The sequence below is a fragment of the Ascidia mentula genome, chromosome 9 (genome assembly GCF_947561715.1).
Source record: "Ascidia mentula chromosome 9, kaAscMent1.1, whole genome shotgun sequence".
In the NCBI taxonomy this organism is placed as follows: Eukaryota; Metazoa; Chordata; class Ascidiacea; order Phlebobranchia; family Ascidiidae; genus Ascidia; species Ascidia mentula.
In genome coordinates, this window is record NC_138574.1 from 12,258,323 (window position 1) to 12,281,815 (window position 23,493).

The 23,493-nt window shown below is 40.8% G+C and overlaps 1 protein-coding gene across 1 annotated transcript; it reads left to right on the plus strand.

Moving 5' to 3' along the window:
• The first annotated feature begins 1,903 nt into the window (after positions 1-1,903).
• LOC145913280 (uncharacterized) lies at positions 1,904-23,279 on the plus strand. The gene is made up of 27 exons (XM_083000880.1): positions 1,904-1,920; positions 4,458-4,624; positions 7,141-7,384; positions 7,890-8,026; positions 9,029-9,183; positions 9,660-9,755; positions 9,826-9,909; positions 9,975-10,063; positions 10,531-10,620; positions 10,764-10,929; positions 11,365-11,500; positions 11,774-11,991; positions 13,160-13,363; positions 15,141-15,222; positions 15,452-15,642; positions 15,826-15,946; positions 16,246-16,387; positions 16,778-16,964; positions 17,281-17,356; positions 17,415-17,594; positions 17,810-18,205; positions 18,274-18,455; positions 19,503-19,664; positions 20,687-20,784; positions 21,114-21,228; positions 21,985-22,097; positions 22,498-23,279. The coding sequence occupies exons 2-27, from the start codon at positions 4,534-4,536 to the stop codon at positions 22,739-22,741; spliced, it is 3,999 nt and encodes a 1,332-aa protein (XP_082857006.1). The 5' UTR covers positions 1,904-1,920; positions 4,458-4,533; the 3' UTR covers positions 22,742-23,279.
• Positions 23,280-23,493: the final 214 nt, after the last annotated feature.

Sequence of the window (23,493 nt, forward strand, 5' to 3'; positions counted from 1 at the left end):
CCTCTGCCGTTAACCTTCAACTCTCCATAGAATACAAATAAAACCATAGTAAACACAGTTGATAACCGAGCGATGAAACCAGCGGATTTTTCGCGTTGTCGTATTTTTTTCTTCACGGAAGGTTGTTTAATTGTTTCGGAAAACCTCCCACAAAACTTTATACGTGTTGGCAAATTAGTCATAAAATGAAACAGAAGAAGGTTTTTGACAAAAAACTATATCGTTGCATCTAAATTCGGCATGTTTACTGCATTAGTGCACTGATTGCAATGCTTTAGTTGTCTCGAAAGCTCTGTTTACCAAGTATTAATAGTGGAAATGCAGGTCCACAGGTAACGAAATAGAATGAAAATTCAGCCCTGCTAACTCTCATGTCTAGTGCGGTAGTTCTGTGCAATGCCGCCAGCAGGTTGTGTAACCCTATATAGTCTAGGAATGATGGATAATTACGCACGAAGCAGCTGAGTTGACGAAGTGTGCGCTGGACGCTTGATCTGAAGGTTATGTATAACGCAAGAGCGTTTACAGTATCCAGAAGCATGAACAATAGAATTATAGGCCTCAGACTTCATTCTACTGCACTACCATGTGTAGACATGCGATATCACCAGTCTATTTTAGTGATTAAGCTGACTGATTAGATGGACTGGGCCAGACACGTTTGTTTAGGTACCAAGTATTGCGAGGTTTTGATCGATAAAAGATATATTCCAGGACTTTGCCCGCTTTGCGAGATGGAATATTAACACCTCGCTGCAAACTTGTCACAAGCATTAGGCATTGCGCTACAATTTATGAAGTTAAACTTTGTTGATAATTTTTTTGATTCTCTGTTCTGAAATGTGGGAAAAAGTATAGTTTAAGACGGAAGTTTACATTCCACAGGGGTAAGGGGCTACAGTTGTTAGGCTAACATGACGTAAGAGGTAATTCATTTTGTTTCGCCCGACGCGCTGAGGATTTTCGTATTTTTACGCTTGACTTGACGTGCGGGAAGGGTTTAAGATAGGGGCCATACACAGCTTTCAATCAAATCTGCACTTTGTGGGGCGAAAACGACGACAATGCACGCTCGCTTTTGTATGTGGTGATGTCAATTTTACGTAGAGCAAATAAACTGATCCGCCATCGATACAGAGGAGCACGCAGCAGGGTAGGCTTATTGCTCTTTTGCCAGAATAAGTATGTTTTATCGCTTTAAGTTTACCGATACATGCTTAGTTATATATTCAATACAGTTAGCTCAATCGTCTGGAACGTGAGTAAGTTACTGCGGATTTTGTTCTGGAAATCGCGTCAGTGTATTTAGCTATCCTCGAATCACTATGTATTTGGTTGGTTAATGTTTCTGCTCTTGACAGTAAATTATTTTGAAAAAGTTGTTGAGACAAAAGAGGAGTGTCAGGATCGAAGCACCTGCATCGATTACGCATCGATTTAGCGGCGACAGCGGGGCGGAAAGTTAATCCATTACATGCTTTGGCTGCAGTTGATGGGATAAATACTTTGTGCTTTTCGCATCAGCGCCAGAAAGAGCCAGAAAGTCTCCACAGGGCGAATTGGGCATTTCACACACATTTCTGGATCGTTTTAATTTATAAATTAAGCGAGACAAATATAGCTTAATGTTGTCTTAAAATATCGTATATTCACCGTGTGTTATTAACTATGAAGACCCAGGATAAAAGTGCTTTATAAGTGACCTCTTGGACCTAAACTACACCAATTGTTTCGCAAAACCCATACCTACCTACCTAACAAAACTATAGCTGTTGGCGACAAACCATCACTTTAATCACGCCTATGTTGTTTAGGTTTAGTTAAAGTTCTGAGTTACCTTTGTAGGTGTTTCGATTGCCTTCGGGCGCTAACCGCGGTGGGAAGATACAAAAGCGGTTTATTCAGGAGTTTATGGCAGAGGTGAGGAGTTGCGTGTTAAACGTTTGCAGCTTCAACTAATTAGAGCAAGCAAATCTCTTGTTCACGCCAGGGCGAACCTTAGCGATAACAGATCGTATCGCCGCCAAACCTTTAACATCTTTTCGAACGACTCCCTTGAAACTTGGTCGGCTTCACTCGCTTGTTTTTCGCTTTTTTTCACAATGAATGAAATTCATTCGATAAAAATCAAACACACAAATCGCTGCGTTCGTAAGTCAAAAAATAACAAAATGGTTGACAGAAGACAAATAATTTTTATTTGCTTCAAGAAATCGCAACCAATTCGGATTATTCAGTTCACAGGATCGGCGTATAAGACGTATTTATTCAATTTGGCTTTTGCAGATAATCCCATAATTAATTTCTAGGTATTGATTCGGAAAGCGGTTATGTCAGGCTCGGTAAGACAAAGGTCGCCCCATTGGAAATGCTTTAATCTTGGGTTATCTCCGTAATCCAAAATTGGGAATAATTCCAATACCCATCAACACAAGAGAAGCCATTGCTCAGTCAAGAAGTGAAACCCGTGGCACTGCTTTCATACACATGTTATCAAATTAAGGTCATGTCCTTTTGTAAAACGTTATACAAACATAAGTGAATACACATCGCCGTCAATGTTCCACCTGCCTTGCAGTAACTGGATAGGAATTTTGGGCCGTAGTGACGTAACCAAGGTATTTAGTTGCAAGGTTATATAGACGATGAGAAAGAGAATTGCGAGAAACGGTCACAACACTACATAGAAAACTATACTAAGGTCAAATGAGTTCAATCAACGTCAATTTTGAGAACAACGTAACAACTGATAAGTAATACCTTTTAGGACGAATCAGTGACCATCTGTCTGCAGCTTACACAACCTAACAACTATTATAATTTAATCGGGACACTGTTTGTATTACCATTTCTTTTAAGATACTGTTTTTGTTCTTGGGTCATATAATTCAGGAGGCCAACTGGGAACGGCGGGACTACAAAAAGCCCCTGTCATAGTTTTGCCGTCATTTATAAACGGTTAATTATTAATGCTAATCTTAAACAGCAGTCAATTACGCCACTCGCGAACGGAGATCGAGCAAAAATGATTAAATTGGAAGACGGTGATGTGGTAGGCGTGCCCAATAGTACCGAATTCTGTTAAACTTGTATGGCGTTAACTAGTTGTATACACCTATGTGGCGATGGCCGGCGGTTTAAGACTACTGTTGGTAAATTAGAATGGCGCATAACTAAATTCTGTATACACCAACGCTTGTGATTTCATTGCAAGGTAGTTGTATATTGCCTTTTGTATGGCATTGGTTGCCAATAGCTGGTATAAAACACAATATACCAGACATACAAAAAAATTCATTAAGTCAACAGGAAAGCCTATTCTCGCTAGATGGTGCCGACAGATCTGTTTTATCTGTTAAAATTACTCGCAAGGAGTGATTGATGATCAGCGTCAGTACGATCCATTACGGCAAAATTAATATTCTTATGAGATTTTAAAACATAAAATCACACTGACACTGATCGCCAATCACTCTTTGTAAGTAGCTTTAGATATACCAAGCAAACTTGCCAACATGTGGGTATATGTGGCTTCTTCTAGGTGGAGTCGGTCAAGAATTCGCCGGCGTGTGTGGCACACAGTGTTGAAAACCGCAAGGCCACACAAAGGGTGTTACCGTCACTTTCGGAATTGTTTTCAGAAAAACTGGAGTAACGTAACTATAAAGAATAAAGTTTTATCTAAATATACTTTCCATGTTCTAAACCAGTGTTTATTGACTATATTGTGGAGGCCAAATTATGATTTATTCATTATATTTATCATCGCAACAATGCAAGGATTCCATCTTACGACAAATATAGAATAAATTGACAATAGAACACATGACTCAGCTACACTCAATTTAGAATACTTACTGACATTGGCTGTAATCGACAGGCCAGTCCAAGACCCACGCACAAGGCAATAAAAGGATAATCAGTGAACAGGCCGTATAGACCCAGGGGAATAATCAATTAGGTTAAATGTAAGCCTGGCTATGTTGGCATTAGACATCAGGCGGGAGTGACTATGGCATGGCGCGTGGCGCGTGCAGAGTAACCACAGTCAATACGGGTGCCAAAGTAGAGAAACTGATAGAGAAAGGGGAACCGACAATTTTGAGGAAAGGCAAAATACCAGCACGTGTACAAATACTTGCACATAGACAAACTCCCACTTCTTGTTTATGTCTTTCAATAGATGGTGAAGATTTGTTGACGCTTTGTAAATTTTTGAAAGCGCTTCAAAGGGATAGTTGATCGCCTGGGTAGAAAGTAAAAGTAAAAGTGTATCTTTTTTCAGTGACACGTGACAGACAGTGATTTCGTATCCGCAACAGTGATTGGTATTATTTCTGTGTTGACAAGGGCTTAAGGATGCTTCAGACTTTAACTTTCCCCTAACATTACATCCATTGCAGGTGAAATGCATTTGGTCGTACATGTTGACTTACCACTGCTGTTGTTTGTTGCAGACTTCCACAAATAAACATGACAGTTGCCGTAAAATAAACATTGTAGCAACAGAAGCTTATATCACCGCTTTGCAAAATGATCAGATTTTTGGTTACTGTTTGGTTGTGCGTTTTCACTTCTGTTCCAACAACTCGCGGAAGCCTACGCGTGAATTCTTCAACAACAGGTAAGATATAGAACTGATTTATCAACAAGTAGCTTTCGTACTGTAATTTGAATGCGTGGCATAATACTGGCAATGTAGCAGCACGAAATGTTTGCCCGTTGATACTTTATATACTGTTTACACTGAAAAGCTCTTTTCTAAAAGGGTTGCATGTCACCAAAACTACACTGTTGAAGATTTGACAAGGGAACAAACAACGCATTAAATCTTGTTTTATTGCTTCGTATTTGCACGTAGTACACTACATGTAGGGGGTGTTGTCGCTGATCAGGCGAAAAGTGGATGGAAAGAATTTGGTCCGAGCGTCTTTGAATAGCTTTACAAGCGCAAAACACACAAAAGAAAGGGGCGGTTGGGATTTAATGACTGAAAGCATCCACAAAACAACCAATAAACGTATGCACCTAGTAGGAAAAAAGGTGCGCAGCGACGTTGCACAAAACACATCGATTGTGTCTTTGTCAAACAAACGAAAACCGTGATATTGTTAAAGATTGAAATATATGTGGTTAAAGAACACCGAAGATGTTCAATCGATTTATTGATCACGCTTATCTAGTTCGTCTGGTTAAGCGTCCACCTAATTTATGACCGGTCGGAGGCCAGCCAGTGGATTTGCGACGATTTCGGAAAAGTACAATTGCATTATCCTTTCCAAAATACGTTTTAACCCGCTTCGCTCTTTTGCGAACCTCATATCGATTTTGGGCCCTGTCCGATGATTTCATGTGAGATGAAGTTTTCTTTGACAGCCATGATCTTTAAAGGTTTTGCAAAACTGCCTAAATATGTTTGCAAATTTTAGCAAAATTATCTTTATCATGTTATTACAGCAGACTTGCTGTATAGCGATGTCGTACCAAGGCTCGGAAACATGCTTTTCTCTTTAAGAGACAAATTAAGTTAAATTAAATGTTAAGCGCCAGGGGAATTTTGTTTCTGAAATCCTTCTCACCACACGCAATACACAAAATATATGAATAAGTTTCTAACAAGGCTCTGAATTTCAACCTGGCACGTACGCCTGTTGGCATCGCGTTTGTCGGAAATTGTTGGTTGAAATTTGAGACAGGCGTTCCTACTCTTTTCACCGAATGTTTGCGGATGTCGACTGAACTGCAGTCACTTAGCGAACGTCGGTGCCGCGAGAGTCAGGCAAGTGGGATCCTGCTGACTGTGATCTCGAAATGGCCTTAAATTTAAACCCTAAATGATTCAACGTGTGGTGAGTATGACCGTGGCTCAAAATCCAATTGAAGTGTTTCAAGTCATTTCCAAACGGTATTAAGGAAACTATTTACGTGCAATCAATGCACTGACGAAACCCTTTAACTCGTACAACCCCAATGGAGTCTGATAGCTTTGACTTGTTGGAAATGCACAACTCAAAAGTAGTGGATGCCTATTTTACGATTCACTCAGCAAACACACAATATTTGAAGAGACTCGTTTCCAGTATTTTGATATGCTATCACGCTAAACCGTAATCCGTGGCAACCTCTAAATACTTTATTAATAACCCCTGCTGTCGAAATATGGTTATGCATTGTGCAATGAATCCTGAAAACACGCAAAGTTATACAGAAGCATGGCATAGCGTTGTTACAACGCATATAAAAACACATTGCGACCTGCAACCTAAAACCTAATCAGTAGGAGCAAAATTCCGAAAACTCCTGAGGTGTCTGCGACTTCCCTAACTTCATTACATGGGGTCCTCCAGGGCAAAGATGTTAAGAACCACTGCGATAAGCCCTATAGGGGTATTGATTCTTTACCATTTCATTGGAAGGTGTTCAATGCAGCCGAAGAGTGTTCAAAACAGTTCAAAAACGAAGCAGACCCCGGTAAATTGCAAGATAGACATAAAACAGGGGAATATTTACCTACAATCATTTATGATTTATGAGCGACCGTCTCAAGTCAGTTGAGAAAACCGACATGAGGGTTTAGGCGATGACACAGGGAAGCCCTTGAGTGGCTGCTCGTCAGCGATGAGTTACCCGCCAAGTAAACACCAGGCGCTGTTGAACGGTTACGGTCCTTATTGTAAGCAAACAGTTATGTGGGTGAAACCCCGTTCATCTACGAATTGCTTTATGGCCTTTTCTGTTTAAGCAAGTGGAATGCTATTTCGAGTTTTGGGGTTTTGTAATTTTTTCTTTGATGCGTTTTTGCGCGTGATAATCTTGCTTGAGTTCAGCATTACACAAGTTCCGCAAAGAAATGAAAACGTGCAAACAATAAAATTGGGCCACCTGCCGCAAAGAGTGTGTTTTTCATGTTTGAAGTACAACACAAACGTTCTTAATTAGTCACCATAATCGACAAAAAATCTCGGTGAAATTTCCCCGAAGCTTTCAAAGAAACGCACTAATAGATCGACGGAGAAACGCGTGTTTGCTCAGTCTGACGAGTATAATCTACCACGCGCAAAAAAGTCCCGAGATTTTGATCAGTTGTCATTATGTATCCATTAAATTACCCACATTCAAGTAAACTAATTTTCAATGCAGATACGCCACCCGCTGCTCCCATGAGTTTCACGTCACCGCAAGTTTTCGCCAACGCATCTCGTACTCCATTAACACGATGTGGCCCAGACCTATTCCAGTGTTGGGACGGAACTTGTCTGCCCCGTGAAATGTTTTGTGACGGGTACACGGATTGTGAGGACGAATCGGATGAGGCGATGTTCATCAATATCGAAAACCTGGTCATGGTTCCGTGTATTCCTATCGACCGACCAGACGGCCGCAGGTTCCATATTGCGAAGTTTAACGAGCCGCAAACATGTGGTTCCCTGACCACGATAAACCATACAACGAGTTTGAAAAAGCTTCATTGCAATTTTAAAGACAAAAAATAGATCTTACGACATTTAAATAAAACTGGGGAAATCTTGTCTTATACTTTCGCGCCTCCTAGTAAGCTTAAATTTACTCGAATAGGAAACAACAATAAATAGAAAATTAAAACCATATTGTTGTTAAAACATAAAATGACTCTTTAAATAAATTGTTACAGACGCTGTCAGGCATACTTTATTGCTGAATACTGCTCTCCTGGCAAACTTTCTTTTCTCGACGTTTCTCGACGTTTCGGCTGTTATACAGTAGCCTCCATCAGGGGGATGAAGTTTGCCACAAGAGCAGTATTCAGCAATAAAATCACATCTGACTAAAGTGGTATTGACACAACGCCACAAACAAACAAATAATCTAGCGAGCCATGTTATGACAACAATATGTTGTTTTTTCTGAAGCTATTGTTCGTTGTGGAACAACAATTGGATCTGCGACGGCCAGAGCCACTGTATTGATGACATGGATGAAATGTGTGCAGACATGTGTCCGGATTTACCGGCCGCTTATGTGTGCAACGGTTACCCAAACTGTCCAGGTAAACAGTCATTTTCATCAGTAACCTATCGAGACATTTCTTATGCTTTGTCTTTGTAATTAGTCCAAGGTAACAAGTTATGATCTAAATTTTTTACGTATACTTGTTTAATAACTTTCTTTTGTAACAACTGTTTTCATTGTTTCGTGCAAACAATCGGCATTAATGGGTTACGTCGAAATATCGATGTTTAGTTATGTTTTAGAAAACATATTTCGCTGACAAGGCATTATTAACTTCCAATGCTGTGAAGCAGAAACAAAAAAACTAAGTTATGCTCCCGCAAAAGTCTATAGGCACGTACACAGAAATTAAAAAGTAAAACGTATAAAATGGCCTGCCAATAAAACAACACTGAAAAAAATTAAAATCAATTCTGTCAATTAAAACTTTGGGTCCTGACAAAACTCTTGTGATGACACTGAAGTGAGCACAAAATAAAAAAACATTGCAACAAGAAAGGTAAACGAACGTCGCGGGGCCTGCAGGCGAATGCGGTGCAAACGATAACACTGCGCAAATGATAATACCATGCAATCGGGAAGGCATGAACAAAAGATTTGCAACGCTGCATCTTTTGCAACGAAAACAAAGAAAACCATAAACTGTACGGGCAGAAAAAAAATAAAACGACTGTAAATCTTTAAACAGGAAGGCCTTCCTTAGTATGTCGCAGATTCAGATTGATTTTATTATTCTGCAATACATTATGAACAATCGCATTGACAAAGAAGGTGTTTACATTGTTCATGTACCGAGAACCAATTCATGTACCTAATCGTAACTCCGTATAGCACAAACGCATTACATAAAGGATGTAGTTTCTTTGCATCTTATCTTTGCATTTATGTTTAGTAGTTCATTGGATTTTTGAGTTACTTCTGTTATTATTGCAGTCTTATGTGATATATCTGAGAGTTAAGTATCAAAAACTGTTAATCGAGACAGAAAGTACTGTTTTTCACCTAGTGGCGACAATCTAACAGTTTTACTTGTCGCCAGATGGCAGTGACGAGGAAAACTGCAGGGTGTTCTCATGCGGTGAGGATTCAAACGTCACGGTACTCGCGGGTCAACTTTGCAATGATATATTCGACTGTCCTGATTGGAGGGATGAGTGTCTTCCAAGCTGTAAAGACTGCTCATATTGCGGTGGCGTAAGTGTTGCAAATAATTGTGTTACTTTGCCTTGGCTAATTTTTCTTGACCTCGGTAAATGGCAAGTGTTTTCTAAATAACACTTCCAGAACCGAGATTTTTTAAGTAAAAATATTTCGTCGACAGTTTGTGAGTTTACCAGGATTTTATTTAGGTTCAAGGTTGTCTTGGCGCATATATGCAACAATTTCATTACGCGCATGTTAGCAACAAATTTCATTACGCGCATGTTAGCAACAAGGCAGGGTCACACCCAAGCGAGAGTCCTTAATTGGCGGTTATCGCATATAGATCATTGCCTTCACTGCTTCAAAGTCATTTGGCCACAATGTCATGACTGCGATGCCACTGGCTTTATTAATTTTAATAGAAAGTGCATTGGGCTATTGCAGTATTACACTAATTTTCTGTGAATATGTGCGCAACAACAACTTGCGTTCTTGTGTTTGTGTTAGAATGACAATTTTAATCCCAGGTATTCGATATTTGCGAAAACAACGAAATATGTCAGACCGCGGGACCTTTCTGTAAGTTTTGTGCCGACGAGCAATCGCTCTACGAGGTCGGAAAGGTAAACAACGATATACTGTGTATGTTGCTTCACCGACGAAAACATCAGATATCTTTTGTTTTGCACACAGATGTGCGACGGAATCGTGCATTGTCCAGATGCGAGCGACGAATTGTTCTGCAACCGAACTTACACGTGTGGAAGCGGCGAAACAGTGAGTTTCCGCAGCGATTGAAATGTATATGAGGTTTCATTTGTTTAACCCTTTTTCTGACATAGATATTCCTTGCGGCAATATGTGACGAGTTTCCCGATTGTTTGGACGGAAGTGACGAAATGATATGCTCATCATGTTCAAACAACTCAAAGTAACCACCAATAAAGTGCATACAAATGACTTCTAGAATTTTTCTACAGGAAAAAAACTCAACAAATCTTATTACCTGTTAGCAATAAAGTCAATGATGTTTTTTAATAAGCTAACTTGTCCACTATTTCGACTTATTAGGTCTTATTGGTTTAGCTTTGAAAATAGGTCGGAACAGTGACTCTGTCTGCAGATCAGTAAAATGATTATTGGTTTTATTGCCTATGCATGATTTTTGTGACGAAGGACCTGGCGCCCTCTTGATTTTAGCATTTGCTTGACTATATTGTTTTCACCTTGGCTTGTCTCCGCAGGTTTGCACCTACTTTGGTACCAACTTCATTTTGCGGCGAAAAATGGCCCTGTCAGTTTGCAAAATGATATTTACTGCCATTTTTAGCTGAATATCGAAGTTGTGCAATCTGAAAATGTATTTCTGCACAATAACTACCATGGTCTTTTTGACAGAGTTATACCAAATATTCAGTTTTGTGACGGAATCAACGACTGCGGTGACCATTCCGACGAATGTAGTAACCAATGCCCGTCCAAATGCAAGTATGTTTCCGTGTTATAGAGTTAGAATGGTTATATGTGAATATGCGTGCAAACGTGTAAATGTTTATTGAACTTCAATAATGCTGTATAAACCTAAATATTAAAAACTGGCCAGAAATTCAGTCGCGTGATGTTGGTGTTAGATTTATTTGCGGATCCGGCGAATGCATCGCCAGAAGCAGCTTCTGTGATGGAATAATTGATTGTGAAGATGGGAGTGACGAGAGATCAGGCAACATAACCTCCACTCCTCACATCATGTGCGACAACATTAAAAACCACCACGAAGCCTCGTGTCTTCTGCAACAGGTAGACCAATATGTGCTTTACACGAAGGTTTTACCGACCTAATGGTGTACACTGTATACATGCCAATGTATCGAGCACAAAGGTTTCATCTCTAAGATGACACACATACGAAAGTGACATACACCAATAATTATAACTTTTAAACACTCCAAAACACAATTTATCGCGGTTTACGCAAAATTTGTCGACTTTGCATACGTTTTGTGGTCAATTGGTTTAGTTCGATTACACACCGATCATGCGATAGGGTTGATAAGCTTATTGCACAGATAACCCTAAATGCAATCCAACTATATCTCTCACTAGTGGGGTGTGTTATATTGACGGTTATAGAACAATTACAATCGGACTATTGCAACGACCATGTAGCTGTCGTTTTGTTCACTCGGTGAAAGTGTGTTGCACACTTGTGATAAGTTTTTCTCGCACAAACAGGATTCGTGGCTCTGCGACCTCGTTGATCACTGCCACGGTCGTGTGGACGAGTGTCAGCCAGATTGTCACAAAGCATCATTTTGGTGTGACGACGGAAAGTGCATCAGCGTCGAGTCCTTTTGCGATAACTTCCTCGGTGGGTATTTGCAATTGCATTTTTGTTTGTGACAGATAACAGCTGCAGAGACAGTTGAAAGAATTTAAGACAAACAATACCAAGCCGCAGTACGAAGAAAGTGTATATGATGTTCTTACGGTTAAATATGTCAAATATGTTTAAAACCTTAATGTTTAGAAATCATGTATTTGCCTAATATTGAATTGCGTTACCATACGCGAGGAAAGGGTTTCAAGACCAAAGGCTCAAAACACATAGTAACACCGCTAACTGTTTGAATTATGCCTACAGACTGCGAGGATGGCACAGACGAAGCGCAGTACACCGGCAGTTCCGACCAGTTTATTTGCGAGACTCCGTTTCAGTACGGGCACGCATGTGCATTGGACAACAACCACCCCTGGGTGTGCGACGGACTCGTTCATTGCACAAACAGAAGCGATGAATGCCTTTCAGATTGCGAAGCTTCGTTCATATGCGGATCCGGAGAGTGCATAAAGAGGGATTGGGTGAGTTTGATTGGTGACTGAACCTGGACAATTCGCAGGATAAATCCGACAGAGGGTTTGGATTAGAACGTGAAGTTTGACACCACATCATGTGCAAGTCCTTTGTAGTTTTGTGTGTTTAAATTCGGTTCGTATTGAAACCAAGTGTTATATCCACAAGATGATTTCCTAAACAAAATCAGTGGAAAATCCCAAGTCGTTTGTCTTACAGTGTTTTTTGACATATTAATTTTGCCTACTTACAGGCATTATAGGCACACTAAATTATTGTGTATAAGCTGCAGACAGATGGCCACTGTTTCGACCTAAAAGGTCTCATCAGTGCAGCTGGTGTGACTATAAGACGACTTTGCTGACCAAACGGCCAAGCAAAGACTTCCACTTTGTGGTGACTATACAATCACCGTCATCCGTTGGGCACTAAACTAGGTGCAACCTTACGGAGAAAACAAGGTGGAAACACTACGGCCAAGCAAGCTCAACCAATAGTGCCGTCAGGCCCCGTGATGAGACCTTTTAGGTCGAAACAGTGGCCATCTGTCTGCAGCTTATACACAATTCATATTATTGGCTCCTCATTGCTTAACACTAAATTATGTCACCAGGTCTTTATTGGCCTTAAAGCTAACAGGAGAGTCTTGTAACGTAAACTTTAACCTATGATTCCTTAATATGTTTTTTTAAGTCAAATTGTCACAAAATGACAATGAATCAGTTAATCAGCGCGTAACCGAGTTTCTTTGCCGTTTACCAACATCAAACGGGCGTTTTATGTACGTGGGTCCGAAATGTAAATATTAGCAACTGATTCATTGTCATTTTGAGGCGAATTGACTTTAAAAAGTATGGTTTTCGCACTCATACATCTAAAACATTATAAAATTGATACTTTTGCCGCGGAATTTAGGATGCGGTCTGATTCTCAGAATTATTTCGCCCTCAGGCAAAGTATCGACAAATTACTTTCTACCACCAGGACACTATTTTACTTGGCTACATTGGCTTAGCGCTCAAAATCTGCAAATCAGTAGGGAAGTAATTTTGATGCAACAATGCTTGACGCGTAAGTGCTGGAGGTCGGACGGAACAGACACAAAAATTAATGATAACTCGTTTTATCTCTCTAATAACCAATCTTGTATTTGTTAAATACGATGCATTTGAACAGATATGCGACGGCGACAATGACTGTGATGACGGTAGTGACGAACACACAGACAAGAGCGAAGCGTTTTCTTGCACGAAAACACGCCATCCACTGACAAGGACTTGTCTGCTTCCTTTGTCGATTGTTAAGGACAACGTTAGCGACTGCGACCGCGACATGGATTTGTTTGGACGCGCGATGGAGCTAGAGGGCGACATCGACCCGGTTGGTGAAATTTGTTTGACTCCATTTAACTTTGCTTTCGTGATTTGCGAGAACCTATTATTATTGAAAATAAGTATTAGGTATGGATGGACAAATTAAACTGATTTCCTTTTTAGGTATTTTTTTGCAATACCCAGTAGCATCTTACCTTATTTCTGAAAAAGTCTTTAGTTTGTAGGCAAGGAAATTGGCTTGCGAAACCGTCCACCATTACCACATGGCAAGTTAGACATATTTGTTATTGAAAAACACAAAATGTTTGTTCAAAAAAATGGCGAACGTCGCAACAACCCAGCGGCAGTTCTGGCATATGAATTCTCAAAAACTTTCATCGCCCAACTGCGCAACATAAACGCTTCGTTAGATGGGCCGTGCTTGCGTCGTGACTCATCAAGGTCAAAACGCGAGCAGCGCATCACACGTCTCTTATCATCGGCTACATGTATGAGTCAGCCGACCAAGTAACATTCAACTCCAGGCAGATGACATTAAATAAGCACATACGGGGGCGTATAACAGAATGCATCTCACTGAAATGCAATATGGAAAACACGCGGTTGACGTTGGCAAAAAAATTCAACATTGCGGTCCTGTACGTTTGCAAAATCCCCGTAGGCCGTATAATACATTATGATTCATCGCGTCTTTGGTTTGGAAAAGGTCGGTTGCAATCGGAATTGCACAAGAATAGCCCAAAATTACAGATCGGTCAACATTAGACTTTTCGCACGCATTCCAAAGGTTAAAAAACTGAAAGATGTCTAAACATTGCAAAATTAGCATCACGGGATTGTTTCGCAAATCTGTTTGAAAACCAAAGCGGCGCGTGGGTGATTTCCAAATTAATTAGACCAGCAATCACGTATGATTCAAAACATACATGAATCACATTCAGAGCGAAAAGCAAGTAATCCTCACATCAACACAAAAAAATCCAATTATAATCGCGCTCTTAAATCATAGGAATTTTTACATTTAAAATCATAGCAACCTTTTGCTTATCTGTCATACGTTTTGTCTGCAACAATTGCGGAGGAATATGTTGTTTTTAGAACCATAGAGATTTGCGTCTTTGCCACGTCGTAACGCAACCGCACATACTCCAGAACTACCCGGGCAAGTGTCCGCTCGCTAACAGGTTGTGCCGGAATTCCAGAACAAGGCAAACGACGCGTGATTGGCTGGCTGCGTTGCACTGCAGATCAAGCGATAAGGACGCTTAGCGGCAGAAGTGGATCGTTGTCCGGTCCGCAACGACTATCGGCCGAAAGAAGATCGCGGCCACCCCCCGAGGCCATCATTGCGGTCCACGATAGGCATCGGCGCCTACTGGCCTGGCCCTGAGATCTGTTGGGCAAATTTGACCAAACCACGCTGACCCCAGGATCAGTACGAAATTTTTCGCAACCGTTTTTAAACGCAAAGGCGCTTGTTCGGCACCGATTTGACGGTTGAGTTGGTCGCTTAGGTCGCCCGAGCACATCAAAGACTGCTTGAGCGCCGTTTGGGAATGTAATATTAGAGAAATTGCGACGCCACGGGCGTAAAATTTGCCCACAGTGTCGCGCTTGCTGACATTTCCTTCCCTTGTCAGCGATAATTTGAAGACAATGATTGGATTCGGTTGTCAGTGTACAACTACCTGTGTCCCAACCATTACAGGTTGATTTCTGGTATCACTTTTTATACAGTTCACTGTGTGACACGCTCGTTTACACATTTAAGCCAAATTTGGAAAAAAAATGCATGTTATGTAGTTGTGGCTTACTGTTTACAGACAAACGAGGTCCTTTCAAATCCTGATACCTTGACTGGACATGCTTACTTTCGATGCAAGGGAGAGAAAAGGATTATACCAGGTAAATGCTAACGAAAGATCGTTGACGCCATAAACTGGTTACAATGATCTATGCCTAATATCATTAGCACTATACTACAGTAAGTATTATTTACACGTGTGACTTGTTACATAAGATTTGTGTCAATTTGTTTGCAGCATACCTTATTGTCGTGCTAAAAAATGTCCTAACATGTAGTCAAAAAAACATTTGGTGACAAATTGAAAGTAATTTTTATGTTACATATTAGGAGAGAAGCAATGTGATGGCAATTTTGACTGTCTTCTGCTTTCGGATGAGTGCATGTGCGAACATTCGCCACAGCTTTGCTCGAGGCTTTGTTACGGCACCGATTCGACACTAGTTGGCGACAAAGAACCGTGTCAAACATGTGACGTAGGCCAAGTGGAATGCGGCGGCCAATGCATTTACAGGCATCAAGTAAGTCTGCTAATCGTGCTTCAGGTAAAAGGTATTGTGTACAATAAATAATGTTTTTGTGTACCTAAAATCGTATTTTTTAAAAAAATGGCTCTCTATTGAGTACCGTTGATGCTAATATGAGTTGCAATTCTTGACCAAGTTTCTGTATCTCCGACATAATGCCTTCGCTTTGTACAACAGGTTTGTGACGGGCAGCATGACTGTGCAGACGGTTCTGATGAGAATGCCTGTATGTCGGTTATCCAATGCGCAAGTGGCGAGCAAGACCACTGCAAACCAAACTTTACATGTCACTCCGTCAGTAAGTTTTCCTATTTTTTTGTTACCCCGAGGCATGTTTGATCGAATTATCGCATGCCAGTAGTAAGGACAACGACAAAACGGTTTAAATCCTTTTTGGACCTTATATATAGTTTTATTTATGTCATCTTCGGAATTAGATGCTTGATTTTGCGAAATATTTTTAATTATTGCCCAAGATAGTATGTTGCAGTCGAAGTGACATACTATCAATCAATCATTCAACGACAACATGATTAACTTTGTCAATTATTGTCTGTTCACTGGAATTTTCCCATGATGATGCTTAATTTTATCCAGAAAAGGATAAAAACCAGAACCAAACTGCACTGCATTGCGATGGGAGGCCCGAATGCAAGCACTATGAAGACGAATGTGATTCTTGTCCGGAACCTTTGCCCGCATTTTGTCAGCGCGTTAATCACCAACCACTGCTTGGCCTGTAAGATTGCTTGGAAATGTGGCTGCATTTTGCAAAATAGATGGCCCCGGAATTCGCAATTACTAGGATGAAGGGATAACTGTGTTGTATCCTGCAGACTAAATTATTGGAATGTATTTTTACTTAAGATTATATCAAGAGTTCCTTACTGATAACGAAAAAAGTCCTTCCGTCCTTAAAAATCATGACAGTGTTATCTGTACCACGGGGACAGTCTTATTACACCTAGAGTTTATTTATTGCATAATATTTTCAAAAAGATAGATCCAAATATTTTCAAAAGATAGATCCCCCAAACACTACGTTTTAACAACAATAACAACAACAACAACAACAACCTAAATACTACGTTTTGGATTCAAAATGTCAACGTATGTTGTGGCTTTCCAGGAAATTCTATTCCTGTGACACCGGGGGTGTGTTGCTGCCTGCTTCCGACGTGTGTGATGGATTGTCACTCGATTGTCCGGACGGAGGCGATGAACTGGATTGTCCCCATCGCATTTATTGCAACAGCTCGGCTAAACTTAAGGAATTAAGAGAAAATGGCGGCCCTGTACACATTTCCATGTCGCAGGTAATTTGCGATTAGTTGACTGTCTAGTTTGATTTAAAAACAATAGAATACCTTTCAAAAACAAATGCAGTGAAATCGTATTGAAAACAAATAAAGTGTTGTTAAATTTACGACCTCAGTTATATTTCTTAAATGGTCAGTTGCCCTTTGATTTGAAAGTGGTGTTGCGATGTTTGCAATGGGTCAGTTTTATATATAACACAAGGACACACAAATTAGTACCAAGATAATGTTTGTATTCATCACTATGGCAGCGATTTGACTATTTGAAAGTTGCAAGTTTAAAACAATGAAAGCTGTTTGTTTTGAAACCAAGATCTGTGACGGCAAGATCGACTGTAAAAACCAGATGGACGAGGCAAACTGCAGTGGTCACTTCTACTGCGAATCTGGTAAACCAAACTCCAACCCAATAGCAACTACCTTTTTTAACAAACAACCAAAATTCAGGCCAGCCCCTTTTCGTCCCGATTCGCAGCAAAACGGACGGCAAAGCCGACTGCATTGACGGAAGTGACGAGTGCCCTTCTAGCAGCTTTAGTGATGACGTATTTGCGTCACGTGAACACATGATACGTGATACAGCCCTGCGACACCTTATATGGGTTATGGGCGGCCTTGCGATCATTGGTAAGTGCTGCTTGTGATCTGTTTGATTAAACAGAAAGCATTTATCAAGCTTAACGAAACGTAACTTACGGAAAATATGCTTGCTGGCATCAGGATACGGTTTAAGTATGTTTTTACTGGAAAGTGTATGTCAAATACTTAAGTACCTTTGGTGTGGCCCAGTACAAACTTCACAAAACACATCGAATTTTTTTCAAATTAACTTTTTTTTTCAGGAAACCTAGCTGTGCTGGGCGAAACACTCTACGATCTTCTGCTGTCGAAAGACCGCTTTAAAAACAAACGACCTTTCGCCAAGGTCAACCACGTGCTAGTTCTCAACCTAGCCACAGCTGATCTTCTCATGGGCGTCTACCTTGTAATTCTCGGCTCTGTTGCTGCATCCACCTCCGGGAGCTATTGTTTGGAGGACAAGAGCTGGAGGAGTTCGCTGTCTTGTTCCGTACTCGGAGCCGTTACCATAGTTTCCTGTGTGACGTCTGTTCTCATGTTGGTAATCCTGACGTCATACCGGCTTTACGGTGTCGTCCGACCATTCAAGGGTCAACACGTCAGCTATTTGACGGCTTTGATGTTTGCTTTTCTGGCGTGGTGCGTCGCTTTGCTGCTAGGTATAGTTGAAAAAGTGGTGCAATCAAAACAGCAGCGGATGTGATTCGAATATGTTTGTTTATTACAGCACTCCTCCCTATTGCTGAACCTTTGTCGTCTCGCTTCGTTTCACACGCTTGGATACGTCACAATCCATACTTTGTGAGCGACGTCGTGGATCGTCCGACTCTTCGGGAATTTGCAAGAAGACTGCCCCTGTTTTACGCACACGACGTCGAGACTCTTGCCAATATCACAGTTTTAAATGAGGTAAGGTCCCAAACTTACAGGCACACCAATGCGATGATTGTGGCGCGTAGTTAACGTTTTAGGGTTGCGTGCATGACAATACTGAAACAGAAAATAACATTGGTAAGTTTTTGTTGCAACCAATGATCAGATAAATCATACCGAAAAATGTTTGACCATTTATCACGTTAGCACACAATGTGGAGTGCTGAATTGTCTTTGTCGCATACAAACAGGTCTATGGCAAACACAATATAGTGTAACGAGAAGGCGTTGACTATTCGTAATCGGATAACGAGGGCAAACAAAATACATGGATTCTAGAGGAAACCGGCAAACCCTAGCCAATGAGAAACAACTTAATACGTAGGCGAATTGACATTTGCTTACGCCATAGTCTTGAAACGTTTAATCGGTGGCGTACAGTGGTATTAGTGGTCTTCGTTACACCACCTTAAGGTCGGGAATACGGCTAGTTGGGAATTTTCACCTCGCCGTATTGTCTCATCACGTATTGGGCATACGCAACAAAAGAGTAAGTTCTCCCACTCAATATGCGTCACTCCGCCGATTTGCGTCTGCGTTTGCCGGGAGCGTTACATTTGGCTTTATGGTCTCTGGGCACATTTAATGAAACCGACGTAACGACGGAAATAGCTGCACACGTAGTTGTGACCAATGAAACTCTGATTTCCAATGAAACAATAGTTTCGTAAAACGGACAATTCGTGAACCGTATACTTTCACTTCAAGGATTTCAACGACAGAAATCCTTTTCGCGTAACCTGCATAAGAAAACATGTGACAAAATAAATAATAATAAAACAAAAAATTACCCATTTCCATTAGCTCAACAAAAATCACAGGTTTCGCGAAAGTTTTGTAGTTTAGCAACGTTGCATGTTACGCAACGCTTACAATAGTGTGACTATAGTTGCTCGTCCAAACATTAGGTAAAAATGTAACTAAACAATGATTTACTTGGACCGAGTTACTTTGATTTATTATATTTATGCGGCTTCTTAAACTTTCGGGGAGCGCGACATTAAAACTATTTCCATCAACCAGATGAAAACAGTCGGTGCATCGTGGAAGGAAATAGAGGCAACGATGCAAGCAATATTCGGAAGAGATTCGATTCGGGGCGTATTCGGATACTACAGTGCTCATAGTGTTTGCATACCTAAGCTCTACGTCACCAGCGATGACGTAGGGTGGGTACAGTCGATGGTAGGCATTCCTTTTGTGGATAATTTTGTTGTAGGTTTGGATAGAATTCTAGCTGTTTAGACATGGTATTTGAAGCGGAATGCAGCGTATTTCTTGGAATTTTGATGTCATTTGTTTTGGTTCAATTCACACATCCCATATTTTAATTTCACGCCTCGGCTACTCAAACCACGGTCGTAACAAAACGGTCACTTATGTGTGTCGCTGAAACTCCGAATTAGAGAAACTGAATGCTTGAAAAAAATCATGCGAGGTCAAAGATTGGTTACTTTTCGCGTCGGTCAATAGTGACAACCCAGCATCTCACGCAAATCAATAGGTTAACGGAAGAAAAATCTTTCACGCTGCCCATGTTTAATGCAATTGTGCGAAACGCCGCACAGTGCAGTCGCCGTTTTGTCATTGGTAATATTACGTACGCCTCCTTAACTGGAATGTGGATCTGTTTCGAACAATCCTATACCGCTTATGACTGCCCAAAGTTCAAACTGATCATGCCTTCTTGGCACGACTCCGTTACAACACATTGGGTTGTAGGCTTCCGACCGTGGTTAAATAAAAATTCCCACAAATGGCGATGGGGAGGCAACTGAAATGATCAATAAACGTGCATGCCAACAATGGTTCGAGCAAATTTAAACATGCAATGTCATGCCGGCTGCAGAGTGAGTCCCGTGACCCTCTATGTCATCAATCACTTGGTTTACCCCGCACGCGAGAGTATATTGCATAGCGGCGACTTAACCAATGGTCGAACGTGTGTCAATAATGGCAGAGTTTGGTTCAAGTAAGGCAAGTGGTGTCCATTTTTCCAACTGTGCCGGTACAATATAATAGTTTTCTTCGTGGGAAACATGTGGCTCAACACCAGAAAGACGGCGATTGATGTAAGAAACATTTCAAGCACAAGCGGTGTCCACATAACAGTGCGATATTACAAACACAAAATGATAGTTACACCCTTCGTTAAACACGTGTGTTTCTCTTTGACAACACGATACATTTGGTCAATACATTGACAGGTGATCATCATCTTCAACTTTGCTGCGTTCATCTACATTGTTGCCTCCTACGTATTTATCTTCTACAAGACGAACGCGACCAAAACAAAGCGTAGCAGGTGGGTAGCATTCCATATTGTCAACTAAACAATGCCAAGAAATTTTGATCTAACCTATCTTATTTAACTAAATTTAAGCTAAAGAACATTGGACACTGTAAACTATTTTAATTGTGAATAATGTGAGCTGCAGACAGATGGCCACTGTTACGACCTGTTAGGTCTCATCAGGGCAGCTTTCCCGGCAAACGGCCAGGCAAAGATTTCCATTTTGGGGTGACAATACAGGTCGAATAGGTCGAAGCAGTGGCCACCCATATTAATTTCGTATATTGCACGTTGCATAAGTATGGGGGCATTCGATACATATAGAATACATGCATTTGCAGACAAAACTCAATGCTTCGACGCATTTCGTATCTGGTTGCGAGCGACCTTGCGTGTTGGATTCCAATATGTGTCATGTCCTTTATGAACTTGGCTGGGGTGCCTGTGCCCGAAAATGTAAGTGTTGTGGCTCTTTCTCAGATTAACGTTGGGATTATTCCTTAGTTACACATGTGAAAAGGTAAGTAATAAAGTCGGATTCTCGCTAAAGCGCGTTTGCTCGGAAGTTCTAAAGTACCGACACCATAAGCTTATAAGCAGGCGATACGTAAAACTTTGGGAATTACACATTAGATAAATATCCTGGCAGTGCACATAACTGGGCGGGGAAAAAAAGCTGCCAAGTTCGTGTACATCAACAAGCCCAAAATCAGCTTTGGTTTTAACGTGCGATACGTCATAGCAAAATCAGTAAACAACAATTCATGTCCGTAGTTACGTAATAGGCGATCAACAGCTTAACTCGCATTACGTAAACAGTGGCTTAGCTTTAAATCCCCGGGCAAATAGGCTTCCGACAGGGTTGCAAATCTTTACAACTGCCGCTAGTCTAAATCGGTCCCTCGTTGAGGTTTGGTTGCGTTAAAGGCGACCTTTCCTGATGTCTTAACCAGCACAAAGCATCCGCGCCGTTGGCGGAAGAACGCCATAATGTGTAGGAGAATGATAATTATGCGGGGCAGCGCGCGTATTTAAACCGGTTAATTTTTTGACGGCATTCTTGACCTTCAGACACCCGCGGTCAGCTCTGTGACGCGATAATCGCACTCTTTTCGTGCGTTGTTCGTTCCGTCGCACGCGTCATACAGAGTTCTGTATAGAGAGGTTATGAAACGTGTTCATCATTCAACTTCCGTGCTTGATACGTTACAGGTCTACGCGATATCCGCGGTGATACTTCTTCCAATCAACAGCGCCCTGAATCCGCTCCTTTATTCCAACGTCCTTCAGCGTATTGCGTTTAAAATTGTCACGTGCGGTAAAGGGTAAGAAATAACTTTGACAAATTGCAAACATCAACTACAAGTTCTGATGTGTCCGGTGTGAATATTGGAAGCCACTGGCACAAGTCTCATTAATAATTGGCTGTATAACTCTCAAAATATTTTATTTTCTCAAACAAACAATGAGGCATGCAACAAATGGTTTCTTGTGTCGTTAAATGATGCAAATGAACAATAGTGATCTCTTTAACAAACTTAAATGATCTGGTTATGAATTGCGTATTATGAGAGACAAATCAATATAATTTCTATTAGCATCAACTGCTGATTTACAACGACTGTACATTCTTCCGTATTACCATAAAAACATCAGCAACAAAATAAAACCACTACGTATGTTTAGAATGTACGATAATTGTTTTTCTAAATAAATGCCCGACAGAACGCTTGCTACAAGTGAGGTGACGAAACCTCATGACACCAGAGATCTGCGCAGAAGTTCAGACAAGGCTTCCTCTCGTTCTGGATCGCGCGAGCCCTCGCTTAAAAGCAAGAAGGCGCAGCAGCAGGAGAGACTGCATCTTGCCATGAGTGTCATCAAGAGTAACCGCACCGAAGAAACAACACTGACTTCCGTCAAGTCGACTGTACTGAAAGACCACGAAGCCACAACACCAATGCTTTGAGTCCATATGAGGGCGGATAAACAGCGAATTTACCTTGAGGGTAAATTACAATAGGACCCCATACACCGATAATCTTCAACACTTATTCTTATCTAACCAAAGTGTCGTTTCAGGTGTGCGTGTATGTACACAGTTGTTGCGACGTTAGTTTTATGTTTAAATGGTGGTAAATTTTATAACCGCATATTTTGGTGTGCATTTGCATAAAATCTTTTACGACGAACCTTTATTAGTGCAAAAATATTACCAGTGATTAAACTTGACATCAACATGTACAGATTGTGAAGGACAATCGTCGCAATTACGTTTCGAGATATTCATTATGCAGTCCATAGTTTACCAACATTCACTAGTTAAAAACGTGGTTTTATACAAAGGTGTTCCACTGCCAGTATTTTCTTTGTTTGCGTTCACTGCCACTTTAAACTCCAAATAAAACGTTAAAGCGATACCTATCTAAATGCATGTTATAAAGATATGTCATGATCAAGAAGAAAGCTGCGTGTTGTTAGTATTTTTCGCCGAAAACAAAACTGAGTTGATGTTACATATATATGTGGTTCAGTATAACATTCGAAATACAATACAAATACTATGAGTTACATTTTGAAACAGATATATGTTTACTAGAGTATTAAGCGATGTTGCAACTCCATAGCCTTTCAGTATTCACTCCCAAAAGAGTAAAACAGATTACACAAGGTGGTGATTATAGCTACACATAAACCCGCCAAAAATCCACGTCGCCCAGA